Below are 24,467 nucleotides of genomic sequence, written 5' to 3' on the forward strand. Positions count from 1 at the left end.
GCAGATCTTCCTATGATACATACACACACATACATATATATGTGTCTGTTTGTCTGTATGTATATATATACACACCTTGATTGCTTCACGTGCAACACGCATTGCTAATCACTTTCATGCATTATTTCATTTATCCCCACGGTGACTTTGAGACTTTAATGGTTTGCCATTATTCCAATTTTACAAATGAGGAAACCAAGGCACAGAGACTGGGTAACCTGTTCAAGCAGGCACAGCCACTGACCAGCAGTGTGCAGACACGAAGGCATGGGCAGTGAGCCACCCTGCTAGAGCTCCTTCATGTCTCCTTCTGGGAGACAGGAGAATGGGGCCTCCCCGCTCTGCAAAGATGTGAGAGAAAGGAGTTTCGGTTCGGCCTCTGAGCTTCCTGGGCCTTACTCATGTCGGCAGTGACGGGGAAAGCTGCGGCCTCACAATTTAGGGCTGCCGGTGGCAGCAGAAACACGAGAATGGTAGCTGAGGAGAAAGTTAACTGTAGAGACGCCGACGTGCCCAAGCGCATGGCTTCATGATCCGTCTGGAAGACCCACGGATGCTACCTCCTCCAAAGGAGAGGACCCCAGCTCGAGGGCAAAAGCTCATGATTTCCAGCAACTGGGCTGCCAGGAATTTACACGATTAACCTGGAAACTCGCATTCCCAGGAGAACCTGCACACGGATGTGTACAGCAGCTTCATTCAGAGATGCCAACACTTGGAAGCACCCAAGATGTCCTTCAATGGGTGAATGAAATACACCAGTTTACTTAACTGGTGGGATGCCCAGACAATAAACTGTTATTCAGAGCCAGAAAGAAATGAGGCAGGAAGCCATGAAGAGACACGGGGGAAACGTTAATGCATATTCCTGACGGAAAGAAGCCGATTTGAAGAGGCTGCATACTGTGTGATTCAAACTACAGGACATTCGGGAACATGCAAAATTAGGGAGACCAGTGATTGCTGGGGCAGGGAGGGGGAAGGGGATAGAGAGCCAAGCTACAGGGGATTTTTTTTAGGACAGTGAAACTATTCAGAACAATACTGCAATGAATGAATACATGTCATCATACATTTGCCAAAACCCACATGACGTATAACAACAAGAGTGAGCCCTACTGTACATGTCATGGACAGAACTGTGTCCCTCCTCCCCAAATCCCGATGTTGTAGCCCTAACCCTCAATGTGACTCTCTGTCTTTAGGAGGTCATTAAGGTGGCATGAGGTCATACAGGGTGGGGCTTACCGGAGAGGACCATCTGGTCTCTCCCTCCCCGAACTCTTATCTGCGTGTGAGGACACAGGGAGGAGACAGCCCTCAGGAGCCAGATGGGGGCTCTCTCCAGAACCTGACCACGCGGGCACCTGATTGCAGACTTCCAGCCTCCAAACTGGGGGAAAGAAACTCCTGCTGTTTAGACCCCACCCCCACCCCAGTCCTCCCTTCTACATACGGTGTTTTGTGATGGCAGCCTGAGCTGACAAGGTAAACGACAGTCTTCAGGTGATTCTCATGTGTCAGTGCATGTTCGTCCTTGGAACAGATGCCCTCTCTGGGGCAGGATGTCAACAGTGAAGGGAAAGGAGGTTGTGCATGTGTGGGGGCAGGGCGTATGTGGGAACTCTGTACTTTGCCATCAATTTTGCTATGAGCCTAAAACTCTGAGAAACAAAGTCCTTTTTTTTTTTTTTTTTAAGGCTACATCCTGTATGGTTCTAATTATATGACATTCTGGAATTAGCAAACTGTGGAATCAGTAAACAGATCAGCAATCACAGGGGACAGGGAGGGAGAAGGAGGAAGAGGGCCGAATAGATGGGACGCAGCGGATGTTTTAGGGCATGGAGAGTATTCTGTATAATACTGCAACGATACATACATGCCACTATGCATTTATCAAAACCCATAAAACAAAACTTTACAGCACAAAGAGTGAGCCTGGGTGCATGCACACTTTTAAAAAAATACTTTAGGAAGTCAGGGAGTCCTGGGACGGAATGAAGGCAGCGAAGAGAGAATCTAACTCTACTACAAACGCATACAACAACCTCACTGCAGGGGTGGGGGGAGTGCTGAGCTGCGTAAGTCTGGAAATGAGTGGAATCTGGAAGACCGCAGGCAGACAGAACTGTCTACAGGCCCTGAGCCCTAGCTGATAAAGCCGTCTCCCCAGGAGTGTGGGTCAACAAGGCTGTGAACTACTATCCACGCACACTGGAATCCACAAATAAGCAAGCAGACTGCGGAAGGCAGGAGTCAGGCTTCTCGTGCTGGGAGTGGAAGGTCCCCGACGAGCAAGGGGAGGCGGCTGGAATGACCCACGTGGTCCTGGACCAGAGCTGGAGGCATCAGCGGGAACTCACGGTTCGCCTCATCCAGGTGCAGACGGCTGCAAACAGGACCAGTTGGAGACACGTGCGTGCGCGCAGGTTCAGAGACACACAGCTGTTTCCGCGCCCCACCAGCTGACGGGACACAGGCATGAGTCACTTATATATGCAAGGATACCCCCGCCTGCAGCAAGCACACCACGTACCCAGGTCTTGGTTCCTAAGGCCGCATCCAACAAAGGGAACGAGGGCACAATGGCAGATTGAAGGGCTTGGGCCGGAAATGTTCCAGCTGATTCTGGAACATTCTATAATGCCACAAAGCAAGGAAGTCCTTGAACGGAATGGCCAGCCACGCTGCTGGGGTATCTCACAACAATACAAGAGCCAAACACGCGGGCTGCCAGTGCTTAGCACGAAGTGTATGGATTATGACACAAAACAGAAAATAAACATCCACAAGCTCCGGCTGATGTAAATAAAAGGCTGCATAAATAAATGGGAGCATGAAGACACTTCTCTCGTGCAGAAAAAACCCAAGTAGTTTTGGTGGCTTCCCCGCCACGAGCTGGAGCCTAACCCCGACTCTAAGTGTGGCTGCACAGGGTGACTTGCTCCAGAGAGGACAGAGTGGACGCGGAGCGGGGGGTACTGCAGGTAGAAAGCTGGCATGCACCTGAGCCAGGTGACCCAGGCAGCATCAGCCATGGTGAGTCACGACGACCGCGGGGACCCTGGATGTGATGGGACAGAACCAGCCCTTGTGTCTCTGTGGGCTTCTTCCCAAAACCCACAAGCCCGGCCTCATCACGAGGAAAACATCAGACAAACCCCTGCAGAGGCAGCTACAGACTGGCCTTCCCCACAACCGTCAGGGAAGCAAGGGAAGTCGGAGAAACCGTCAGAGGCACGGGAAGCCGAAGGAGAACGGAATGCACTGGGGTGTCCTGGATGGGACGGGCCCTGGGATGGAGGAACGACACTGGGTAAAAAGCACGGACGAGGGAATGAGGTGTGGACTTCGATCACTGATGTTCCAGGGCTGGGTCATGAGCTTGACAAGGACAGGGGCTCCTGGGAACGTCACTGGTCAGGGGAGTGGGTGCGGGCGAGCTCCCCGTCCTTCCTATCTGCGTCATTTTCCTAAACTGAAATCCAAATCTGCTAGCCGAATCTAATCTAAATCTGTACATCTAAATCTGAACTGCATGAAAATAAAACGCTTATTAGCAAAAAAAAAAACAACAACTTTACTTTTCAACTTAAACCCAAATAAGCCTATCGAGATGCAGATTCAACTGGAAAGAGTAACATTTTAAGCCAGTGTTTTCCCCAACGGCCTTATCAACGGTGACACTGAAGAGCTGAGAAATCCTATGCGAAGTCTAGTTGGACGGGTTTGTTGTTTATTTTTAACCATCAAACTCTGTGTGGTTTTTAACTCTCGGGCAAACACAGTGACACTCCGAGAAGGGCATCGAGTCTGAGGGGACTGAACCACAAACACTCGCTCAGAAGCAAAAGAAGCAACCACACAGCATCAGTGTTCTGGGTGGGGAGCTGCTCTTCGTTATTTCTCCGAAACAGGCTTCCCTGCACTCAGAGTCTGCAGGGGAGCGGGGAAGAGCAGAGACGATCAACAAAGAAGGAGCCACAGACCGGAGAGAGGGCCGCAGCTGTCCGGGCTGCCACCGAGCAGAGGACCCGTTAACAGATCCACGGGAGAAACAGCCACAGACACATTGCATGCAGCTTGCGCGGGCTTGGTCCCCTTCAAACACACCTGCACAGGTGAGGGAGAGGAGGGGCTCCATCGTTTGGAGAGGCCACAACTGGACACTGACGGCCCAGCACACGGGAGCCACCTCCGGCCACGGAGCAGGCCACCCCACGCCCCGTCCCGTCACAGCATGCAGAAAAAAAGGCAGGACTCGTGCAGAGGCCGCTGGACCGATACTTCCTGTAGCAAAGCCCCCAGGAAACCCTGCAGACGCGACAGATTCCTGCTGAAAATGCCCCAGAGACATTTCCAGTGACGACCAGGGCTGGGGCCTTGAGACTCTTCCTCCCCTGGCTCGGAGGGTCTGCAGACCTGCCTCCGGAAGCTGCCTCTCTGGTGGGCAGCTTGGCTTGGGACTCAGTCGGCATTCACGGCAGAGCACTCTCTCATTGCCAAGGCCGAGAAAATACTCCACATGCAAGCTTCAAGGGTCGTGGTGGCTTCCACGTTACTCTCGGCTTCCCACAGACGGCCCAGACAGGCCTGGTGCTCTGACCTCCGCCGGGAATGAAATGCACAGGAGACACGAAGGACCTACTGTTTCGACTCCGTTCCGCCCACATAAACATTACACTTTGGGTGCCGGCAAGTGACACTTCAAAAGTCAAACATAGAACATCATTACATTTAAGGCTGGAGGGGGTCTCTGGAGTGTTTGTCCTCTTTTTTAAGATTTTTATTTTTGTATTTATTTGGCAGAGAGAGAGAGAGAGCAAAAGCAGGGGGAGCAACAGGGGCAGAGGGAGAAGCAGAATCCCCACTGAGCAGGGAGCCTGACTTGGGGCTCGATCCCAGGCCCCCGGGATCATGACCTGAGCCGAAGGTGGATGCTTCACCGACTGAGCCACCCTGGCGCCCCAACTGTTTGTCCTCTCAAAGAGGATTTCCTTACTCTGAGCCATTCAGGGACTTACTAAGAGGTCACATACACACCCGCCCCAAAACCACTTCCTTCTACCTGAGGATGAACTCCCCAATGTATTCCTGCCAAACCCTGCCAGTGATATAGTCATTATGTCCCTTTTTTTCCCCCAGACAAGGATACAGAGAGAGGAGCGGCAGAATATACTGACATCTATGATAAAGCCTGAACGGCAGTGGCCACCCAGGTTCCCTGCTCCAAACCGATCCTACTCACACTCCAGCAGAAAAGGACAGTGTGTGGGCTGTGGGAAGCTGGTTTACGGCGTCAGCAGCCGTCCCCCCGTTCCTGTGAGTCGCTGCTGGCTGGGAGCACGCCTCTGGCCAGCTCACGTGGGCGGCCGGTCAGACACAGTGCTTGCTTCCTTCGAGGCATCAGGCAGAAGCTAGGACGACAAGCCTGGGAAATTCCTGTGTTTGGGGCTCGGTCAATCCCTTGAGTTCATGGGTTAAGACGTAATGGAGTAAGGAGCACGCCGTGGGGTGGAAACAGGCCTCTGGGAAGAGTCAAGAAACCAGCTCTGCTGCTCATTGACCACGCAACCCTCGTGGCCCATCTCCATCCCTCCATGGCCCAGGGGCCTCACCTCCACTTGGGCTTCGAGAGCTGGCCTCCAGGACTCCTGAGGCCTACGAGCCCCTTACTCCTCTGACCCACCAGGTGTAACTCTGCTCCCGTGAGAGACCTCCCACTCTTGCTGCAGCCCCAGCAACAAACGTCTTCCCGGAGGTGGGAAACAGGTCTCAGTGTGAGAGAGCACGTTCCGGATAAAACCCTGCTACTACGGGTCTGTTTCCGAGCGCATGATGGGCCTGCACCTGTGAGTCCTGTTCTGTCCATCAGATCCTGAGAACATTCAGGCCCCTCCGGTCCTACCAACAAATTCCACCTCAAGAGGCCTTCCCCTCGTATTCCTAGATCTGCGCATCCCGATCCTTTCACTGCAACGAGTTAGTTAGCCAATGCTGGTAGGTTTCCGCAAGTCCTAAGCACTACTCTAGACACGGGGCTGCAAAAGCCAGAGGCACCGCACACTGAGCACTGTCTGATAACCAGAACCTTCCTTCTCTGGTTAAAGCACCTTCCCTGGGAGATCACAACCTGAAGGAAAAGAGATCAAATGAAAGGTAGAAAATGACAAGGAATCCGTTTAAAGAAGCTTTAGGGAAGGCGAAAGGTTAGGCTGCGGTTTTAACTTAATGTGATCTACCTCAGACAGAAAATTAAGTAAAATTTGCAGCTTCCGAAGACTTCTTACTGCACTGATCTTACCAAGTTCAGGTATATCTGGAGTTTGTCTTTGCCTTCTGTCCAGGAGCTGGATGGGAGGGTGATGGGGGCGGGGGACACTGGAAACACAGGACATGGCAGGCACCAGCTCTCCTGGTGGCCAGAGGAGGCGAGGGGCTTCGGTGAAGGAGGCAGACAGAGAATCGGCAAGAAGACACCGGGGCCCACACATGCGTCTCAAATAACCAAGAGGCCTAAATGGCCCCAGCCTTAGGTCCTGGTGGCACACTGGCAGGCCAGAACCAAGAACACTCAGGAGGTTGGCAACATACGGGGTCTGCACACCCGGGAAAGGTATATGCTGGTAACAAAAAGAAAGAAGCCCAAAATGGAGTCACTGGCCCCCAGCACTGCAAGCCAAGACTTGATTACAGTTTCAGCCTCTCCCAGGAGTCCTTCTAAAAGGTCCTGATCAGCTCTGGTGAGGCCATCTGTAGGATAAAAATCCTGCTGTAGGGGCACCTGGGTGGCTCAGTTGGCTAAGCGTCTGCCTTTGGCTCAGGTCATGATCTCAGCTCCCGGACCGAGCCCCACAACGGGCTCTCTGTTCGGCGGGGAGTCTGCTTCTCCCTCTGCCCCTCCCCTTGCTCCTACGCACGCATGCTCTGTCTCTCAAATAAATAAATAAAATCTTAAAAAACAAAACAACCCTGCTGTTCCTTCTTCCCTGAAAAGAAGACGTTCCATCCCAAAACAAGCCTTTCTTTTCTTCTGCTGCTAGCCTCTTGCCCACCGTCCTTCCTGCAAACACCTTCCACTGTGTACGGCTGCCAGAGCGGCTCTCCACTCGCTGGACGGGATGCTGCCCGATTCAGGAATCGCTCAATAACGCCAATTAGGTCTTCACATTTACTTGGTTGGACTTTGTTTTTTAACACAGTACACACACTGGAATTTCTGAAAGGTATTAATGATGTTGCTGGGGTGGAGAAAACTCAGCTCACACCTGCTGCCACGGAGGGCGGACATTTACTAACCGAAGGGACCCCACAGTGTCTGGTTCCAGCACTGCTCCAGTCACCAGGAACGTCAGCCCTGAGCAGATGGACAGACAGCCCTGTCCTCTGGGAGCTCACACTCCAGGGGTCGGGGGGAGAATACATACATCAGGTTAAGCAGGTACAACACACAGCACGTTAGCCAGGACTGTGTGTTCGGGGGGACATTCAGCAGAGAGGGGGAGAGGTGCAGGGATCCTGCGCAGGGTGCTCCTTACGCCGGGGGGCGGAGGGGGGCCTGTTGGGGAGTGGCCTGTCCTGCAGGGCACGATGACAAATAGGGCCGATGACAAGTGCTCACATTCTGGACAGACTCTGGAGGAAAAGCTGCTGGGCGGCCGACAGTCAGGTGTGGATGTGAGCGAGGGCAGTCAGGTGGCCCCAGGGATTCCGACAGAGCAGACAGGACAGAGGCCGGGAGGAGCAGGTCTGGGTGCTTTCAGCGCTTCTCCGGCATCTGCCCACTGGCTGTGGGAAAACAGTGAGACCCCCTGAGCCCACCCCCTCCTTCCCCATGAGGTAGACAGTATTCTGCGAGGGGCCAGGCAGAGCTCCCCAGAGCCTCTCGAGCCGGGTTTGTGGACCAAGTGCCAGGCCTTCTCCTTGGACGGCTTTCAGGCTCAGAATACTTTTTTTACACTTTTAAAGATTATAAAACAACCAAATCGCAAACACACAAAGAAAGGCCTGCAAAACCTAAAATACTCACTATCTGGCTCTTCGCGGGAAAGTCCACTGACCCTCACTGTGTCAGTGGGCATCACGGCCCCACAAGTGGGGCCAACCCGGGGTTCCTGAACAAGGTTCACAAAGACCTGGAAACCCTCCCTGAGAGCTGGTTCCAGGTCAGGACCACGGCAAGGACCAGAGCAGCCCGAGTCCTAGAAATGCCACTGAGAAGGTGCATGAGCACTCACCCATACGCCGAGACGTCTGCCTCCCTAGGACGGGACATGACGGGGACTCATGACAGAGGGGTGCAGCCTGAAAAGGACATTTCTCTGCTTCCCTGCCTTGGCACCCCAACCCACTGACACCCACAGGCTCCCAGGAGGTGTTCCAAAAAGAGTTCAGCATGGGCCAGAGGGCCCAGCCCACGCACCCTGAGCATCCCCATCACTCGCTGTCCCTTTCCCCGCTCACGGCCGCGCTCGGATCGCCCGCACACAACCACCCACACCCATCACTCCCTGTCACCTTCCCCACACCGGCACCCCATGGCCGTGCTCAGACATGCACTACGAACGTATCTTGATTGATTTGCCCTCTTCCCCCTCAAGAATGTGAGCTCCACGAGGAAGGTCAGTATTACCATTCGACCATTGAAAAAACCCACTCAAAGGAAAAAATTTCCATATGTGATTTTGTTCTCTCCTTTACTGCCCAGCTAACTAGGTAGGAAAAGACCAGCCTCCATGGGGTGATGTGGGTGTCACTGGGGCGGAGAGGACAATTCCTTTCCCCAACAGCCAAGAAGCCAAGCAAAGTACAGCTCACTCCCCCTCACAGACAGAATACAGGAGGTTCCCATAGAACCATTTGCTGATCAAATAACTAGGAAGAGCATCTTGACGCTCTTAGGAGTAGCTGCCTTGTTTTCTGGCCTCTCTGTTCCACCTGCTATTCTGCACTTGATCAATCAACACTGCAGAGGCAGGAAGTCAGCTCAATTATCTTCACTTAACACATTACGAAGTGAGGCTGAGGAAGATCAACGATTTGCCCAAAGTCCCACGGTAACAAGTGGCCACTCCAGGATTCTACCCCGCCTCTCCTGACTTGGGAAGCCCACGTTCCCTTCCTGCATCACAAGCCACCGCCCAGGCTGCACCAGGTCCCAAGCGCTCACCCCACCCACCACTCACCCCACCTACCACTCACCCCACGGCTCGCCTCACTGCTCCGCCCGCTGGAGCCTGGAAGGGCTCTTTCCCTGCCAGCCCCCCCCCATCCACAGCACACAAAGAGGGGACCGCTCACCCAACTGTCCTAGCTTGCAGAAAATAGAAGAGGCTGCCCTCTGAGGACATGCACCACTGATGCTTTAACTTTTCCAACCTGAGAAGAATACTTTTCATCACAGAGAACGCTCCAGTTTCTCCATGAGGCATCTGGCTTAGTGATGGTAACAGTAAGACCATTTAGTGGCCTACAGTGCAGGAATCAATCCAGCACTCAACTTCCCTCGTGAGAAGATGGGTCATCATCACATGAAGGCTCCTCTGCCTTCCCCCAAAATCAATGCCAAAGATTGTAAGTGCTAATACCCGGAGGGGAACTCCTCTGATGTGAGCCTCCTACCCTCTCCCCGAGGAAGGCCGGCCCTCGGTTTGTCCTCACACAGGACCACCAGGAGGTCAGGGAGAGCCTGCCCCCTGCAGCTCCGTCCCACCAAGTCAGAGACTAGCCCTAACAGTACTTGCATATCCAGACCCCAGGCTCAGCCCCTCCCCCACCATCCTAGAACTCACATTCTGGCAGGGCCACTGCAATCTCCCCCGATCCTGGCCCTGGCCGGGGAGACCCCAAGTGCAGATGAGCTCATGAGATGGACAGAGAGCCACCAAAGTCATGACGGAGAGAAGTGATGGTAGCGATGCTGGGGACCCCTTCCCACCCCTCCTGTCCCCAATGCCTTGCCCGCCCCCTCGCTGCGTCCGTCAGCCAGACAACGCTGGGAGCTCTACTAGATATAAAAACAAACGGCAACACTTACTCAAAATTAGCTCTGACATGGTGGCAAGGATCCGTGGTGCACAAGCTGAGCTTTAATTCAGGGAGAGAAGAAAAGCCCTGGACGACCAGGGTCAGTGCACTAAGTGCAGAACCCGCTCGCTGTTTCCTGAACATGAAGCTTTGTTCACGGCCCACCCCTGAGGGACTCGAACAGAATCAAATAAACTGATGCAACCTTTCCTGAAGGGAGTCAGAGATGCGAACTCAGATTATTCCCAGGAAAACACCAGCCACCAGCGGGGAGCAGGCTTCCAAGGGGAAGCCTTCCTGCTGGGGATACCCAGAATAACACAAGTCTATGAACCGTATTTCCTTCCAGCCCAGCGTGCCAGCCTGGGTCTGTCCTCCCAGGACCAGGGCGCGGAGCCCCTGCGCGCAGAGAACAGACGCAGCCGCCGCCGTTGGCTTTGGGGAAGGACGGACCTGCTGCAGCGATAATGGGTCTAATGGGACCATGTTCTCTTACGGACGTAAAACTCTTTGGTCACTTGAGAATCATTAGTATAGGATTACAGCACCAAAAATAATACAATGCACTCTGTCCAACCACTATTTTCCTCATTCACAAGTTAGCACCATCCTCGGACGCATTCGAAACCCTGCACGAATTTCCTGACATTCCAGAAGGAAGCAGGTCCAAGTTCTGCAGGGCTACATAAGGCCGAGTCTCCTCTCCTCTCCTGGCCAGATCATCCCCCTGCCCCTGCCCCTGAGCAAAGACGAAGGGAGGGGCTGGGGTGCTTTCTCGGGGTCCCCCACTGGCTATGCACCTGCAGCACCATGACCACATCAGGTTTCTCCCACTGGAAACTGAGGGTCTCCTCAACCTCCCCCCCACACCCACTTCTCAACGTCCCTCCAGGCTTTCCTTTCCTCCTGGCACTCATCACTGTCTTGTTTACTTACTTATCTCGTGGATTCAGTCCCCACCCCAGAATGTCCTCTCCCTGAGGGCAGCTATCTCCATATGCTTTGCTCACTCCTGTACCCGGAGCTCCCACAACAGCACTCGTTGGGGAAACACACTCCATGAGAGCAGGTCAGCACAATCAGACACTCCACAGCTCCTTGCCGGAGGGGGGGAAAGCTGGGATATCTGTGCAAAAAGAACTACTTCCTCTATTATCTGAGGACCTCCCTTAGTAACAGGGAGAATCTTTTTTTTTTTAAAGATTTTATTTATTTATTTGACAGAGAGAGAGACAGCGAGAGAGGGAACACAAGCAGGGGGAGTGAGAGAGGGAGAAGCAGACTCACTGCTGAGCAGGGAGCCCGATGCGGGGCTCGATCCCAGGACCCTGGGATCGTGACCTGAACCGAAGGCAGACGCTTAATGACTGAGCCACCCAGGCGCCCCCTTTTTTTTTTTAATATTTTATTTATTTATTTGACAGAGAGAGACAGCGAGAGAGGGAACACAAGCAGGGGGAGTGGGAGAGGGAGAAGCAGGCTTCCCACCGAGCAGGGAGCCCGATGCGGCGCTCGATCCCAGGACCCTGGGATCACAACCCGAGCCAAAGGCAGAAGCCTAAAACCAGGCGCCCCATAAAGGGGGAGTCTTACACCCGTGGAACATCAACTATCTGGTAGAACGTTCGACGTTACACCTGGTATATTGTGCGCTACGTGGAAAGTCAATATTTGCTGAGTGGATGGCTCAGTAACTACTCGCAATTAAGTGTGATTTTCTCTACAGTGAAATAAAAACACTCATTTTGGCCCAATAAATTAATGTGAAAATTGCCCACAGGACCATGGTGTGAACATGCAGAAAATGTGCCAGGCTTCTCTTCCTGGGAACCAGGGCGCTGGCTCTCGGCCTCAGCTCTGCCCTCAGCCAGCTCCGTGACCCTGGCAGATCTCAAGTGCTCGGCGCCCCAGTGTACGCACATAGAAAATGATAGGGTTCATTTTCCACCTGTAAAAATCAACTGCACATTTTCTAAATTATAATAACTTGGTTAGAGTTAAGGAGAAACCAATCAATTTGCATCGCAAGTGCAACGAGAGGCCCTTTGGAGGGGCAACAGGCAATATTCACCGACGCCCTTAACCAGTGTTTAAATCCTTTGAATTCATCATAGAATCAAAAACATCAGGGGCACGGAAATGTCTGTTACAGTATTTCCTGGAACATGATTAAGCTTAAAGTGCATAAATGTAACCAGCAGGGGCAGAAGAATGGAAAAGTGCGGGCGCACAGCTGAAGGTCAAAATGATACAGCACATTTAAAAGAGTTTTTCGTCAAAATCTACAAACCTTTACCTATGTTGACCCATTGACCCAGAAACCCCACTTCTGGGCATGGGAGCAGTATATAAAGTTAGTCACGGCAGTCCTGTTCGAAACACCAAAAGATGAAAAACAATCCAAGTTGGACACCGGTGAAATAAGCCGTGGGACATCCAGACTGTGGACACCGGGAGCTGCGGACAGTGCAGAGGGCTTCCGACGCATGAAAATGGAAAGGTATGCAAGACCCATTAAAAAAAACCCAAGTATACAGCGGTACGTATTATGCCCTGAACCCTGCATGAGCGTCATGTATAAAGAAACAGTGGATGAATACCCTAGATCCTAATTAAAACACACTCTGAATAGGGCGGGCAAGGCTTGAGGTTGGAAAGAATGGCCAGGCACAGAGGCAAAGAGAACTTCCCAATATTTACATTTAAATAAATCCGCTTGCAAACCATTTGGACATCCCTATTTTAAAATCACAATGTTTCGTGCTTCCTTCAGCAACACATATATTAAGATTACAATATTCTAATAAAATGAATTTAAATGTCATATTCATGATAGTTTAGGATAAAGAAAGGGTCTCTCTTCCGGTCTTCATTCAGTCAAGGGATAGTGTGTTCACTCGACACGCCTACTTAAAGTTAGGAAACGTACGTCACTATTATATAAATTGGGAGAAAAGTTCCAAATGGTATTTAATAGCATTTTTCTTCTCTGAGCTTGCTCAGAGTTCCAAAAATGTCAGTGTATCTCCGCTCTCCTACATGTCTTTTCTGAATTTAAGATCTGACATTTATTTCATCGTCAAGAGGTTCAACATCCTCCGATGGGCTGCCTGTCAGAGCTGAGATTTTGGATGAGCACTTGTCAGCTCAAGGAGAAAGGCTTTCACAGTGCAGGGCTTTGGGGGAGAGTTTTTGGTTTTCCCACAAGGTAAAAAAAGAAAAGCGACATTAATTCAAATAAGAATTAAGAAATAATAGTAACAGCTACTGTTTATCGAGAACTCCTCGGCCACCGGCCCTCGGCCGGCATCTGGCAGAGGGGCCCGGGCACAGGGAGGCCCGCCATGGAGACGGGTCCCGTCCCCCTCTCTTACCCACAGGCTCTCTCGTCTGAAACGAAACGAGACTGTGGGAAGCCGCAGGTGTCAGGAGGGGGCGACACCCCTGGCCACGTGCAGAACCACGCTTCAAACGCATCCCAACAACACTCCTGGAGAAGAGGTGTGAGTGAGTTTCCCCCTCTCTTTCTACAGGTTAGGATCGGAGAGGGAGCTGGTAAACGAGCAATCTGTGACCCACCGGTGAGCACTAACCATGGCCCAAGAAACAATGTGACCCAGTCCTAATTCCTGCATCCTTCCTCCCGCTGCTGAACAGCGCGCTCCCCTAAAGCCCAGGAGAGGTGCAGAGCATCGGCCGGCAAATTTTATCCATAAAGGTCAGACAGTAAGTATTTTGGGTTTTGAGGACCACAAAGCCTCTGTGGCAATGACCGGACTCTGCTGCCGGAGCCCCAAGGCCGCCAGGCACAGCTCCTAACTTGCCGGGCCAACCTTCCCCCTTCTCTACACAGTTAACTCGTGTAACAAAGTTTTTTGCCCCTAAAATTTCATGTCCACTCCAAAATGCCTGAGCCTGCTGTGAAGACATGTCACAACCTCATCCTCAGCCCCCGCACCACCCTCGTGGCCTCACGTTGGACCCAGTCTGCATCGAGAAAGAACGTTCTATTTTGGCCACACGCTCTAGTGCTGATTGCCTGAAGAAGTTCTGGACCTGCCCACACACGGCCTTCGCTGGTGCCGTGCCCACGGCGCAAACGTCCACCCCTGTCCTTCTCCACCTAGTGAATCTGTGTCTCTCCCTCACAAGCCTGCTGGTGGCATCTCCCAAGGCCCCCACAGACAAGCATGAGGACCCCCTGTGAATCTCACGGGCCCCGTGTCCGAGGCACCTCACCCACAACTTACCTCCACAGTAAGCTTACAAGAGTCTCAGGGTCAAAGCCATGTCACCTGGCCTCATGCTCCTGACTCTTCGTACCTTTTGTTCCGCGGGTTTGATGACAACATGGGGGCCTCCCCTCAGAGGGGCCTAGGACGTGCCACAGAAGGAGCCCAGCCAGTCTGTGGTTAAACAGGGAATGTAATTCTGATAAAAGATCCTCAGTCGCTTTTACCCAAGGAGCATAAGACACCACACAAGCCTCACACAGACAACGTCCTTCGCGGAAGGTGTGTGGTCTCCGGGATCAGAGGCCCCTGGGTTCGTTACCGTGTCAGCCACATACTGTGGCAAGTCCCATAAGGCTCATGGTCCCTGCGGCGCCATCCTGAGCCACACGGCACATGCTGCTCCACTTAACCCTGTCACCGGCTGTGAAGGACACACCCATATCCCCACTTTAAAGATAAGAAGACTGAGACGTCAAAGTCCCCCAAAGTCTCCCGTGTTAAATATCGGAGCTCAGCATCACCAAGGTAGTGCTCATCTCACAGCTCCAACCATAACTCACGGCCTCGTGGGCGCCGCTGGAGACGGCGTCTGCTCGTCGCTGATCATTCAACGTGTGCTTTTGGGATTATTCTGCCCCCGTTGGTAGAAGGTGAGCACTGTTTGGCCAAGGTGAGCTGGAGAACTGATCTCACTACCATGTCCTGCCTGATCACCTGCCTTATCTGCGCAGGCCTCTACAAAACGTTTCCTCTGGAAGTTTCAGCCAGGACACAGCCCGAGGATGGGACCGCCGAGCTTGGGCTCAGCAGCGTGCACAGGGAGGACACAGCCCAGAGACACAGCTGTCTGCCTTGTCAGCCGCAGTCACAAGAAACACCTGCAGCAAGCAGCCAATCCCTCAGGTAGGAGTGTTCAGAAGCCAGAGGGACCAGGAAGCGGGGGACCTAGAAAGAGAAAGGGTGCCAACAGGAGTCTAACCCCACTTCTCCACTCCAAAAAATCGCTATTAGCCCATAGAAGAAACCACCTGGGGCTGCTTCCACTCAGCCCAACCCACTCGAAAAATTCTTCTAAAGGTAAAAATAAGTTACAAGCATATGAAGACGTGTAGTTTAAGAAGATGAATGGGGGTGAACACCAGAAGTTATATAATATCCTTGCTGTAGGTTGGGGGAAAGTTCTCTCCCAAAGTTTGACAAAGGAGCAAAGGGGCATGACAGCATTTCAGACTGTCACTCAATCTGCAGAACCCTCATGCAAATGAGCCAGCATGTGCCCACAACCCCTGCCTGGGACCAGGAGGAAGGGGAGGCAGAGGAGGAGGGGGGCCAGTTAAAATGAGAGTCTGCTCAGGGGTACACTGTTGCTCAGGCTTCCAGGGAAGCAGGTGGGCTTCGCTGGCTCCAGCCTGGTTGGCTTTTACTCGTACGAGGCGGTGGGCATGGATCAGAGAGCCATCCCTCCCAGGACACCACTCGTGAACCAGGCTGACATCCCCCGACCCCTTTGCACACCGGCAAGAAAAGACCAGAAAGAAAACTGCATTCAGTTCAAAAGCAGCAAAGCAGGAAGCTAGAAATAGCTCTTCTGTACTCTCTTCACTTGCAGTAGGAAAACATTCAAGGCCTCACTTCAAAGGTGGAGGTGCAGGTGCAGGTTAGAGAATTGGGAGTTGAATCCATGCCAAAAATACAGTAAAAGAGCGAGGGAGAGCCTTGGGAATCCTATTGTACAAGCCCTCGTTCTCTACATCACTCAGAAACAAGTGACTTCCACCAGCACGGAGCCGAGCGGCAGAATCAAACCAGGAGACAGGACTCCTAATTCCCAGATCATCGGAGTTGCCGGGCCACCCCACTAAGATCCCAGGGCTGCCTGCACTTATTCTAAAGATTAACTGGTGGCCCATTCCACATGGCTGAAATGCTGGGCAGAGTGAAGGGTCAGGGAAAACATGCCGTCATCCTGAAACCATCTTGTCCTCAGCCAGACCCCACCTAAGAACCCCATTTATTTTTCAGTCTTAACCATCCCATCACAAAAGCTGCTCCGTTGTTTATTTTGCAACATTCAGGATCCTTTGGGTACGTACACTGAACAAGATCAGGATTATCCCGTATGCCAGACGGGCCTGTCATCAGGGCCCTCCCCAACCCCTGCAGATCTCAGGGTGCCAAAGAAATCAGGCCCACTCGAGAAATCAGACAACTGAAGGCCACACCTCACAGACTCTTGGACATCGAGGGAACGGAGAGAACACCCATCTGCACAGCTATCCCAGAGGTCCCAAGTAACTTCCGGGCTGGGGCCAACCTCAAGCCAGCTGGAGCTTCCAGAACAAGGACAACACAAAGGGGTGGCAGGAAACCAGCAGACAACAATAAAGTAAAATAAAATGATGATCAGTGCTTCTGATTTTCTACACTCACCCGATATTCTACAAGGTGCGTGCTCTCCTTCATAATAAAACAGACAAAAAAATGTGGCAATGAAAAAAGACATGTTTAGGAAAATAAGGTAGAGCCAGGAGTGATTTCTGTGCACAAAATTCACATCCTTGAGGTTTGTTTGCTTTCTTTAAGAAACATTTTTGTGCACTCAGTTTTGTGCAGGCCATGGCTTTGGGGGCATAAATGTAGCTCAAAACCTCCAACAGGGATGAGGGCCTGGGAGGAAGGACAGGAAGCACCAGGCCAGCTGAGAGGTCACAGCAGGAAACATTGTACAGAAAGAAGGCTCAGGCCACCCGCTTCCCAGGTCTGGTGGCCGAGTGCCGACCCTGGCACCACATGACCTGGGTCTCACAGGCCTGCAACCCCTGCTCTCCAGGGGAACTTGGGCGAGTCACTGAACCAAGCTGGGCCTCAGTTTCCACATCTACAAACGGAGGGCGACACCTGTGGTTTGTGAGGGCTGCCGGAACCAAGGACTGCAGACCGAGTGGCGCACACAACGATTACTGTCGCCAGTTCTGGGGGCTGAGTCTGAGATCAGGTGTCCCAGGGCTGGCTCCTTCAGAGGCTCCGAGGGACACTCTGTTCCAGGCCTCTCTCCCCCCTGGCTTGCAGGTGGCTGTCTTCCTCCTGTGTCCCTTCCCACCGTCTTTCCTTTTGATGTGTCTGTCTCCAAATTTCCCCTTCTCATGAGGACACCTGTGAGCTGGTGCATGGCCCACCCCGGTGACCTCATTTCTACCGGATTCCCTCTGGAAAGGCCCTGTCTCCACATAACAGCACATTCTGAGGTCCTGGGGACAGGACTCAGCACGTGAATTTGGGGACACACAGCCCACAGCAGTGCTCAGGGCCATCGTGAGGACCAGACACACGAACAGATGTGACACGCTGCTAACAGGGCCAGAACTCGGTCAGTGCTCCGCAGGGAAGGAGGACAGTTGCCGTGGTCGTGACCACTGGTGCTCCCTCGCGGATGACGAGCTGTCATCACGGCCAGAGCCAGGGACCAGCAGGCAGGAGACGCGAGGCACCCGAGGCCACCTGCCATGGTGTCCCTGAACCTGGGATGTCATCTGACAGCCAGGCCTGAGCCGTACTCCGCCAACCTCACGGCGTCCCTGCTGGGGAATGGAAGACGCTCGGGGGACGCGGCGAGGCGGTCACCGCCCGCTCTGATGTTTGAGGAGGGTGATTCTCGGAGGCGTTGGCAGGGGCCCTACTGGGTCCAAAAGTGAATCCTTTGACCTGAAGAAGAGTTACTTTGCTTCTCCCTAGACACTGTGGCTCAACTGATTTGTAAAAAACAAATTTACAGGTAATTCTGGCTGCTATTTTGTATGGCTGGACAAAATGACCAAGTCGTCAGGTGGGTCTGTCCCCTGTGAGGAGACCAGGCCGGCCCTGCGGAGCAGAGGGGCTCCTCCACCCCAGAAGTCCTGCTGGGAAGCCTGGGGTCTCATTACTGCCAGGGCCACAGGCCACGCTGTAATTACTGGACCAGTGTGCCATGTTCCCAGAATAAATCCTTGGTTTTCCCTGGCCAAGGAGGTGACTAGCAATGGGCGAAGCGGGATACTGCCAACCAGAAGTTTGTTCTGGCATTAATTCGACCTGCCTGCCTTCTGTGCCCTAAATGTTCATTGTTCTCCTCCTTCAACCAAAATAAAATGCAAATGTCCTTTGCCAGCATATTTTAACTCGTGAGTCATCCCAGAGGATATTCTCATTGTGTAGTTTCTAATGCAAATAAGGAAAGCCAGACGGGTTCTAGAACATATATCCAGAGCGGCTCAAGAGAAGACACTTGAGGAAGGGATCCAGGCAGGACTGGGCGGGCTGGCCCCCGCCGCTATCGCCGCTGCTGTCGGCCCAGGCCCTGCTATCTTAGCCTCACACCGTGCCAGGCGACAGCACCCTGCTGTCCCCTCAAGTTCCAGGTCACAGCTGCCGGGCCCCGGGGAGCAGCTGTGGCAGAGCATGGAGGGCCCACATTTAAAAGCGGCGAACAACAATCCCAGAACGTATTCCACTCCACGTGTGAACTGCTAGGAGCCTCGGGTCGTGGAGCAAACAACGCACCATCGGGGAGTCCCAGGAGGGCTGGGGCCTGGGGCCGTGTGTGAGGACGCAGGGACGGAGGGGCCCCCAAAAGCCCTGTGGATGGCTACAAAACTCATGACCCCGTTAGCAGAAGCCAAGCAGGAACTCAAGGGTCGATCTGGGAAAAGGGGCTGGTGCAGGGTAGACACACGCACGTGCAAGAACAGAGGGCTCCCGGGTGCCAACGCCCCGGAGGTGGGACCACAGGGCTCGAAGCAGGGAACCGGGCCTTGCGCCCATCGGGGATCAGGGCAGGCGCGGAACCCGGGCGCTCGCCCAACCGCGGGCTCCCTCTGAGACCTGCGCACACAACGCCCCCCGCGGTTCTTACTCTACTGAACAAAGGAGCTTCTTCAGACCACCCGGACCCGCTTCCAAAGCACTATGCACTGCGCTGCAGAAAGCCGGGGGAGGAGGCCCTCGCAGAAAAGGCATCGAGCTAATATTAACCTCTACCTTAAAATGTTCTTTTTATAATAGGCTGTTAGGGATATTTTGGTGATTGGGGATTTCGACAGTGGCAATTTGTCCTTCTCCCAAAACAAACCTCAAAGCACAGGCTTGCAGGTTCTGGGAAGGCCAGAGCCGCTCCTACCGACCAGACGGTCCCGTCTGTGTCTCTGCTGTTTTGGTCTCTGCATCCTGGGAAGACAACATCCACCATGTGGGGAATGAGCCCAACGTTAAAATCTTCCAGAGCCGCCCGGGCCAATGTGTCCCGATGAGACTCACAGGCTCGACCAAATCACCTCTTTTCTTACTAAATATAGGGCTTAAGAAACAAGACAAATGCAGGGCCTCACAGGATGGGGCACACAATGGCTTGCTGAGTGAATGCTTTCTCTCGGACTGAATGTGTGATTATGGGGTTTGGGGTGTTTTCCTCTTTCTTTGTTTCTTTTTAAATAACACTAAACTTTTAACTCTCTCAAAACTAAAATGGACATCCTGTTTAAAAATGGGAAACAACAGGGCGCCTGGGTAGCTCAGTCGTTAAGCGTCTGCCTTCGGCTCAGGTCATGATCCCAGGGTCCTGGGATCGAGCCCCGCATCGGGCTCCCTGCTCGGCGGGAAGCCTGCTTCTCTCCCTCTCCCACTCCCCCTGCTTGTGTTCCCGCTCTCGCTGTGTCTCTCTCTGTCAAATAAATAAATAAAATCTTTAACAACAACAACAAAAAAAAAAAAAAAAATGGGAAACAATAAATGAAAACCCCAGTGAAGCTATACTGGTTATGAAAACAGAGATTTCCTTTTAGTATTACAAAATTAATTACCAAAAAAAAAAAAAAAAAATGCTGTGCTTATTTCGCTGTTTACCTAGAAATGACAGGGAAACGGCATCATCTACGGAGTCCTGAGGACACAGTCCTGCACACTGCACCTCCAGGGAAGTCATATCCACATGCACTTGCTGTCTGCATGTGAAGTTTACACCCGCGTCCAAGAGTGTAAGAGGGTACCCAATCCCTCATAATGGTCCCCCAAACTCATCAAAGCCCTAAATATACAGACCTTTCTGTAACGGGGTAATTGAGAGAAAACACCCTCCCTGCAGGAGGGGGCTGGGGGCTGCCAACCCACTGACCTGACGTTTCCACCGGCCCGAGAGTGTGGCCTGCACCGAGCAGCTCAGCCTCCCGCCCCAGCCTCCAACACACCCCCTTGCAGCAACCAAGGACGCGTCCCATTTCCTCTCCTGGCCACATCACAAACCACCGTGTGTAGTGTTTTATGCTCCCTGTGATGCTCCACCCTGGTAGCGCCCGGCCCGCGGAGCCGAGCGAAGCTCTCGGCCACGCGCCACTCCCCAGGAAGCGCCCTGCAGAAGTAGCCGGAGGACTCCCGCATACGCGTGATCCAACTTCTACACCCCCTCTCCTCACACCCTCCTCGATCTCCCGCCACAAGACGAGGATTCCACGGAAGGAGAACTCAGACCGAGGGCGGTATGCTCTCTGGCTGTTGGTTTTGTTGTTCGTTCCTTTATATTTCTGCTCTTCCTGCAATGGTTTCCTCTTGTTGGGGCCCCAACGTTAGTCCTTCTCCAACTCTGCCTCGGAGCTGGTCATGGGGGCCAGTCGGTGAGTGAGGAGAACACGAGACTCGAGCAACTAGAGGGGCGGTTCTCAAATGCAAACCTCCCTACCGCATGCACACTGCGTGCCCCACATTTTCCTCTCGTGTGGGGCTGCTTGGGGGCAGAAACTATATTAAATTCATCTTAAAAACCCCAATCCCTCATCCAGCGACTGCACATGAAAGACATATAACCCAGAAACTCTGAGTTTTACCTCTAGATGTGTCTTAACCAGTGAGAAGTCTTCTCCTCTTTGATTAAAAAGGAAGGACAGAAGAAGAGAAGAAAGAAACACAGAAGAACGAGAGAAGGACAAAGGGAGGGAAGGAAGTTAAACTCCTTGGTTTATCTGAGCCCCTTCCCTTGTCGTGTTCTTTCATTCTGTCATTCTGGATGGAGGCCCCCAGGGAGACGGCATCTACGTGGATCCACACATTCAATTATACAGATTCGTTCTGAGCAGGGAATGAAGCAAAACAAAGCGGTTTCTCGGAGGAGAACAAGATGCCAAGAAGTAGTTTAACACGTGACAAGGAATGTCTGGGAGCGGGGAGAGCGACATGGGTCCCCAGCTGAGCACGACAGAGCCAGCAGGCAGGATGCATCTGATCAGGGTGCGCTGCGTATTAACTCCGGGGCCCAACAAAAAACTGAGTGGAAGTTCTTTCATCTCCAAAACACACGGACATCTTTCAACCCAAAGACTCCTCGCTTGGCCAGTGAGGGTGAACATCTGCTAAAGCAAAAGTCAGGCTTGTATTCTGAAGTATTTAACACTCCTTCCATCTGGGAACTCTCGATGTTACCTTGCCCCCTTCTCTCCAGACCCCGGTGTGTCTCTGTGGAAGGTGTAGTTCAGAAAGAAATGTCCTCACACGTCTCAAACACAGAAACTGGATTTCAGGAGTCAATCTGCTTCTCCTGGACTTGTTAGTCTGATTCCAGTCTACGTACAACTTGTCCCCAGTCCTCTGCTTCCACGCGTGAGGGTGGTCCCCTTATCCATCCATCTTTTAAAATTACCATTATGTTGGGGCGCCTGGGTGGCTCAGTTGGTTCAGCTTTCAACTCTTGATTTCGGCTCAAATCACAATCTCAGGGTTGTGAGATCGAGCCCCACGTCGGGCTTGGCGCTGAGCATGGATCCCACTTAGGATTCTCCCTCTCCCTCTCCATCTGCCCCTCCCTGCTCTCTCTCTCCCTCTCTAAAAGTTATAATAATAATAATAATAACAATAATAATAAAATAAAGTAAAATCATGCTCATGTGGTCTCTCTTCCATGGCCAACCCTACCACAGTTCAAAGACCTCCAAAGGTTCAGCACGGGCCTCAGGATGGCACAAACCAGACGGAGAGCATGGGGTTGTCCAGTCGTGCACTGAAGACCTTCTGTGTGTGAGGGCCTGGGCTGGGCACCGGCTAAGGGCACCCCGCCTGAGGAAGCTTACACGTAGTTGATAAAATAACCCACGCGCCCAGTTAACTACATAAAATAGAAAGAATAATATTTGACTGATTGCCCAGTAAGCGTTAGCTATTTAAGTTTACGATCATATTACTATAACTATCAGCACAGTCCAAAGGGATATACACGTGGATAAACACCCTGACTTTACAGATGAGGACACCGAGCCAGAAGGTTAGAGCTCACACAAAACGGGACACGTGTTTATAGTAAGTGATAGGGATTTCCAAATGCCAACAGACACGACTCGTCCGCCCTCCACCCCGCCATCGAGGGACAGCAGCTCCGGGAGGTGGCATTTCCAGAGGGTCTCATCAGGAGTGCCTCACGGAAGAGGGCCCCCGGGGATCAGGGCCTTACGGAGTCCCCCACGGCAAGATGGTCCACCAGAGTTCCCGTTTACTGAAATAAACGTTAACGGCGTCCTTGCTGTGCGTGTCTCATCTCTCCAAACACATTAGCATCTCTTTCAAGCCGGATCTACGCCTATCTCTGGATCCCCAAAAGCTGCACTCACAGAGCCTTGAACAAAGTCAGTGCTTAATACAGAACCTAAATGAACAGTCGGCATCCTGAGACAGACAACATACTTTTACAGGAGTCCAACCTCAAAAATAAAATAGCTCCAACCATCAGAAAATAATTTGTTCTTTCCCGGTCAGAACTGTGCTGCATATTATCGTTTTAACATCTGAGTACAGCTAAAGGAAGAAAGGGTAATCTGAATGCAAATCAAGTGCCTACAAAGCAACCAACCTTTCTGTGATGTGATAGGGGCAGTAAGAAACCCATGAATTGATTTAACATGAGACGTCGGGGAAAAAAGCTATTTATTATTTCTCTTCCAACCACAGAAGTATCCTGTGTTTCTGCGTGTCATCCTTGCGAGAGGGCCACGCTGATCTTCTCTGTATGGGCCCAGATTTTTAGTATGTGTGCATTATCACATGTTTTAAAAAGAGAAAATACAACAAAAGACGTAAGACAAATGATAAGCCCACAAACCAAGAAAGACATCAAGGGGACCAGGGTTATTTCAAACAGCAAAGTAGCATGCATACACACACGCCCCGTCAATTGGCATTACACTGACCAATGACCTCACACAATCCCTTTGCTGCCAAGTTCAAAATAAGACGCAGGCCAGTTCTTCCTTCACCTGAAGGAAGTAAATAAAACCACTTGTCAACATGAATCCGGGAGCGGTGCCGGGACCCTGCGACAGTCTCCCGTGTGCACACACGGGGACCCCACGCGGGCTCGGTCATCACGGGCATGACCGCGCCCTGTGCAGAGGAGGAGGTTGGGAGCCAGAGAGAAGAAATGAATGCGCAGAACAAGCCGACGGCTCTTCTAACTTCCATCAACCTCTCTGCACTCCAGCATTTCTGAGTCATGACTGCTTTCTCTTCACTTGGCAGACCGGGTCAAGTTCCTTTAGTTGTGTATGTCGGCCATCACCTTTCAGAACACACGCCGGCCACTCTCATCGCCCTGAGAAGTAGCATCTAAGGACCCTGGGGGCCTCCCCCCACTTCACTGCTCCAACAAAAAAAGGCAGAGGCTCCCTTCCCGGCATGCCTTCCACGCATCAGAAGCAAACTTCTGCTAGGCTAAGTTTTTAAAAATAAGAACTTAAGCCAGACTCTAAGCATTGTTCTGGAAATGTCCGAGAGGCTCGACTCTGCTGTAAGGATTTCCTTCCAAAGGTACAAACGTCCACGCTGCACATCCTAGCCCATCCCGAGGGAGAAACAGAAGAAAATAAAATCAAAGGGTTTCAATAAGCAAAAACAAAAACAACGCACGGTTTATATTCCTCCTCCTGTGTTTCCAAGTAGTTTTCCATCGGCCTCCACGGTCGCAGAACAGCCTCCCAGATACCACAGACAATCTGTGCATTTCTAAAGAACAACTGATTCTTAGAATCCCAGAATGGGAGGGCTGGGCGGGGGGGGCACTTAGGAAACAAAGGGTCACAGCAAGGAAGTGACACTGAGCTAACCTCGTGGGCCCCGCATGAGAGCAGGCGCTGAGGTCAGAGACGTGTGTCATGCCAAACCACTCGGGGTCCAAGGGGCCTGGGTACCCACTTGCTGCTC

The 24,467-nt window shown here is 52.3% G+C and overlaps 1 protein-coding gene and 1 pseudogene across 10 annotated transcripts in view; both read right to left on the reverse strand.

The window, feature by feature from the left end:
* Nucleotides 1-24,467, reverse strand: part of RNF144A (ring finger protein 144A) — a 112,052-nt gene that overhangs the window by 43,974 nt on the left and 43,611 nt on the right. Inside the window, exon 1 of one of the 10 annotated variants that reach the window (XM_054509581.2) lies at nucleotides 10,040-10,064. The exons of 8 other annotated variants lie outside the window; for them this stretch is intronic. In XM_054509581.2, coding sequence (XP_054365556.2) covers nucleotides 10,040-10,058 — 19 coding nt within the window. In that variant the 5' untranslated portion in view covers nucleotides 10,059-10,064. Of the gene's footprint in view, nucleotides 1-5,251; nucleotides 5,596-10,039; nucleotides 10,065-24,467 lie in introns of those variants that run through there. One more of the 10 variants, XM_054509585.2, reaches the window with a different exon arrangement.
* LOC123852188 (U6 spliceosomal RNA) lies at nucleotides 23,218-23,314 on the reverse strand (annotated as a pseudogene).

The sequence above is a fragment of the Mirounga angustirostris genome, unplaced genomic scaffold, assembly GCF_029215605.1.
Source record: "Mirounga angustirostris isolate CCGP_5_RB_7025 unplaced genomic scaffold, mMirAng1.0.hap1 SCAF_10, whole genome shotgun sequence".
NCBI classification, from domain to species: Eukaryota; Metazoa; Chordata; class Mammalia; order Carnivora; family Phocidae; genus Mirounga; species Mirounga angustirostris.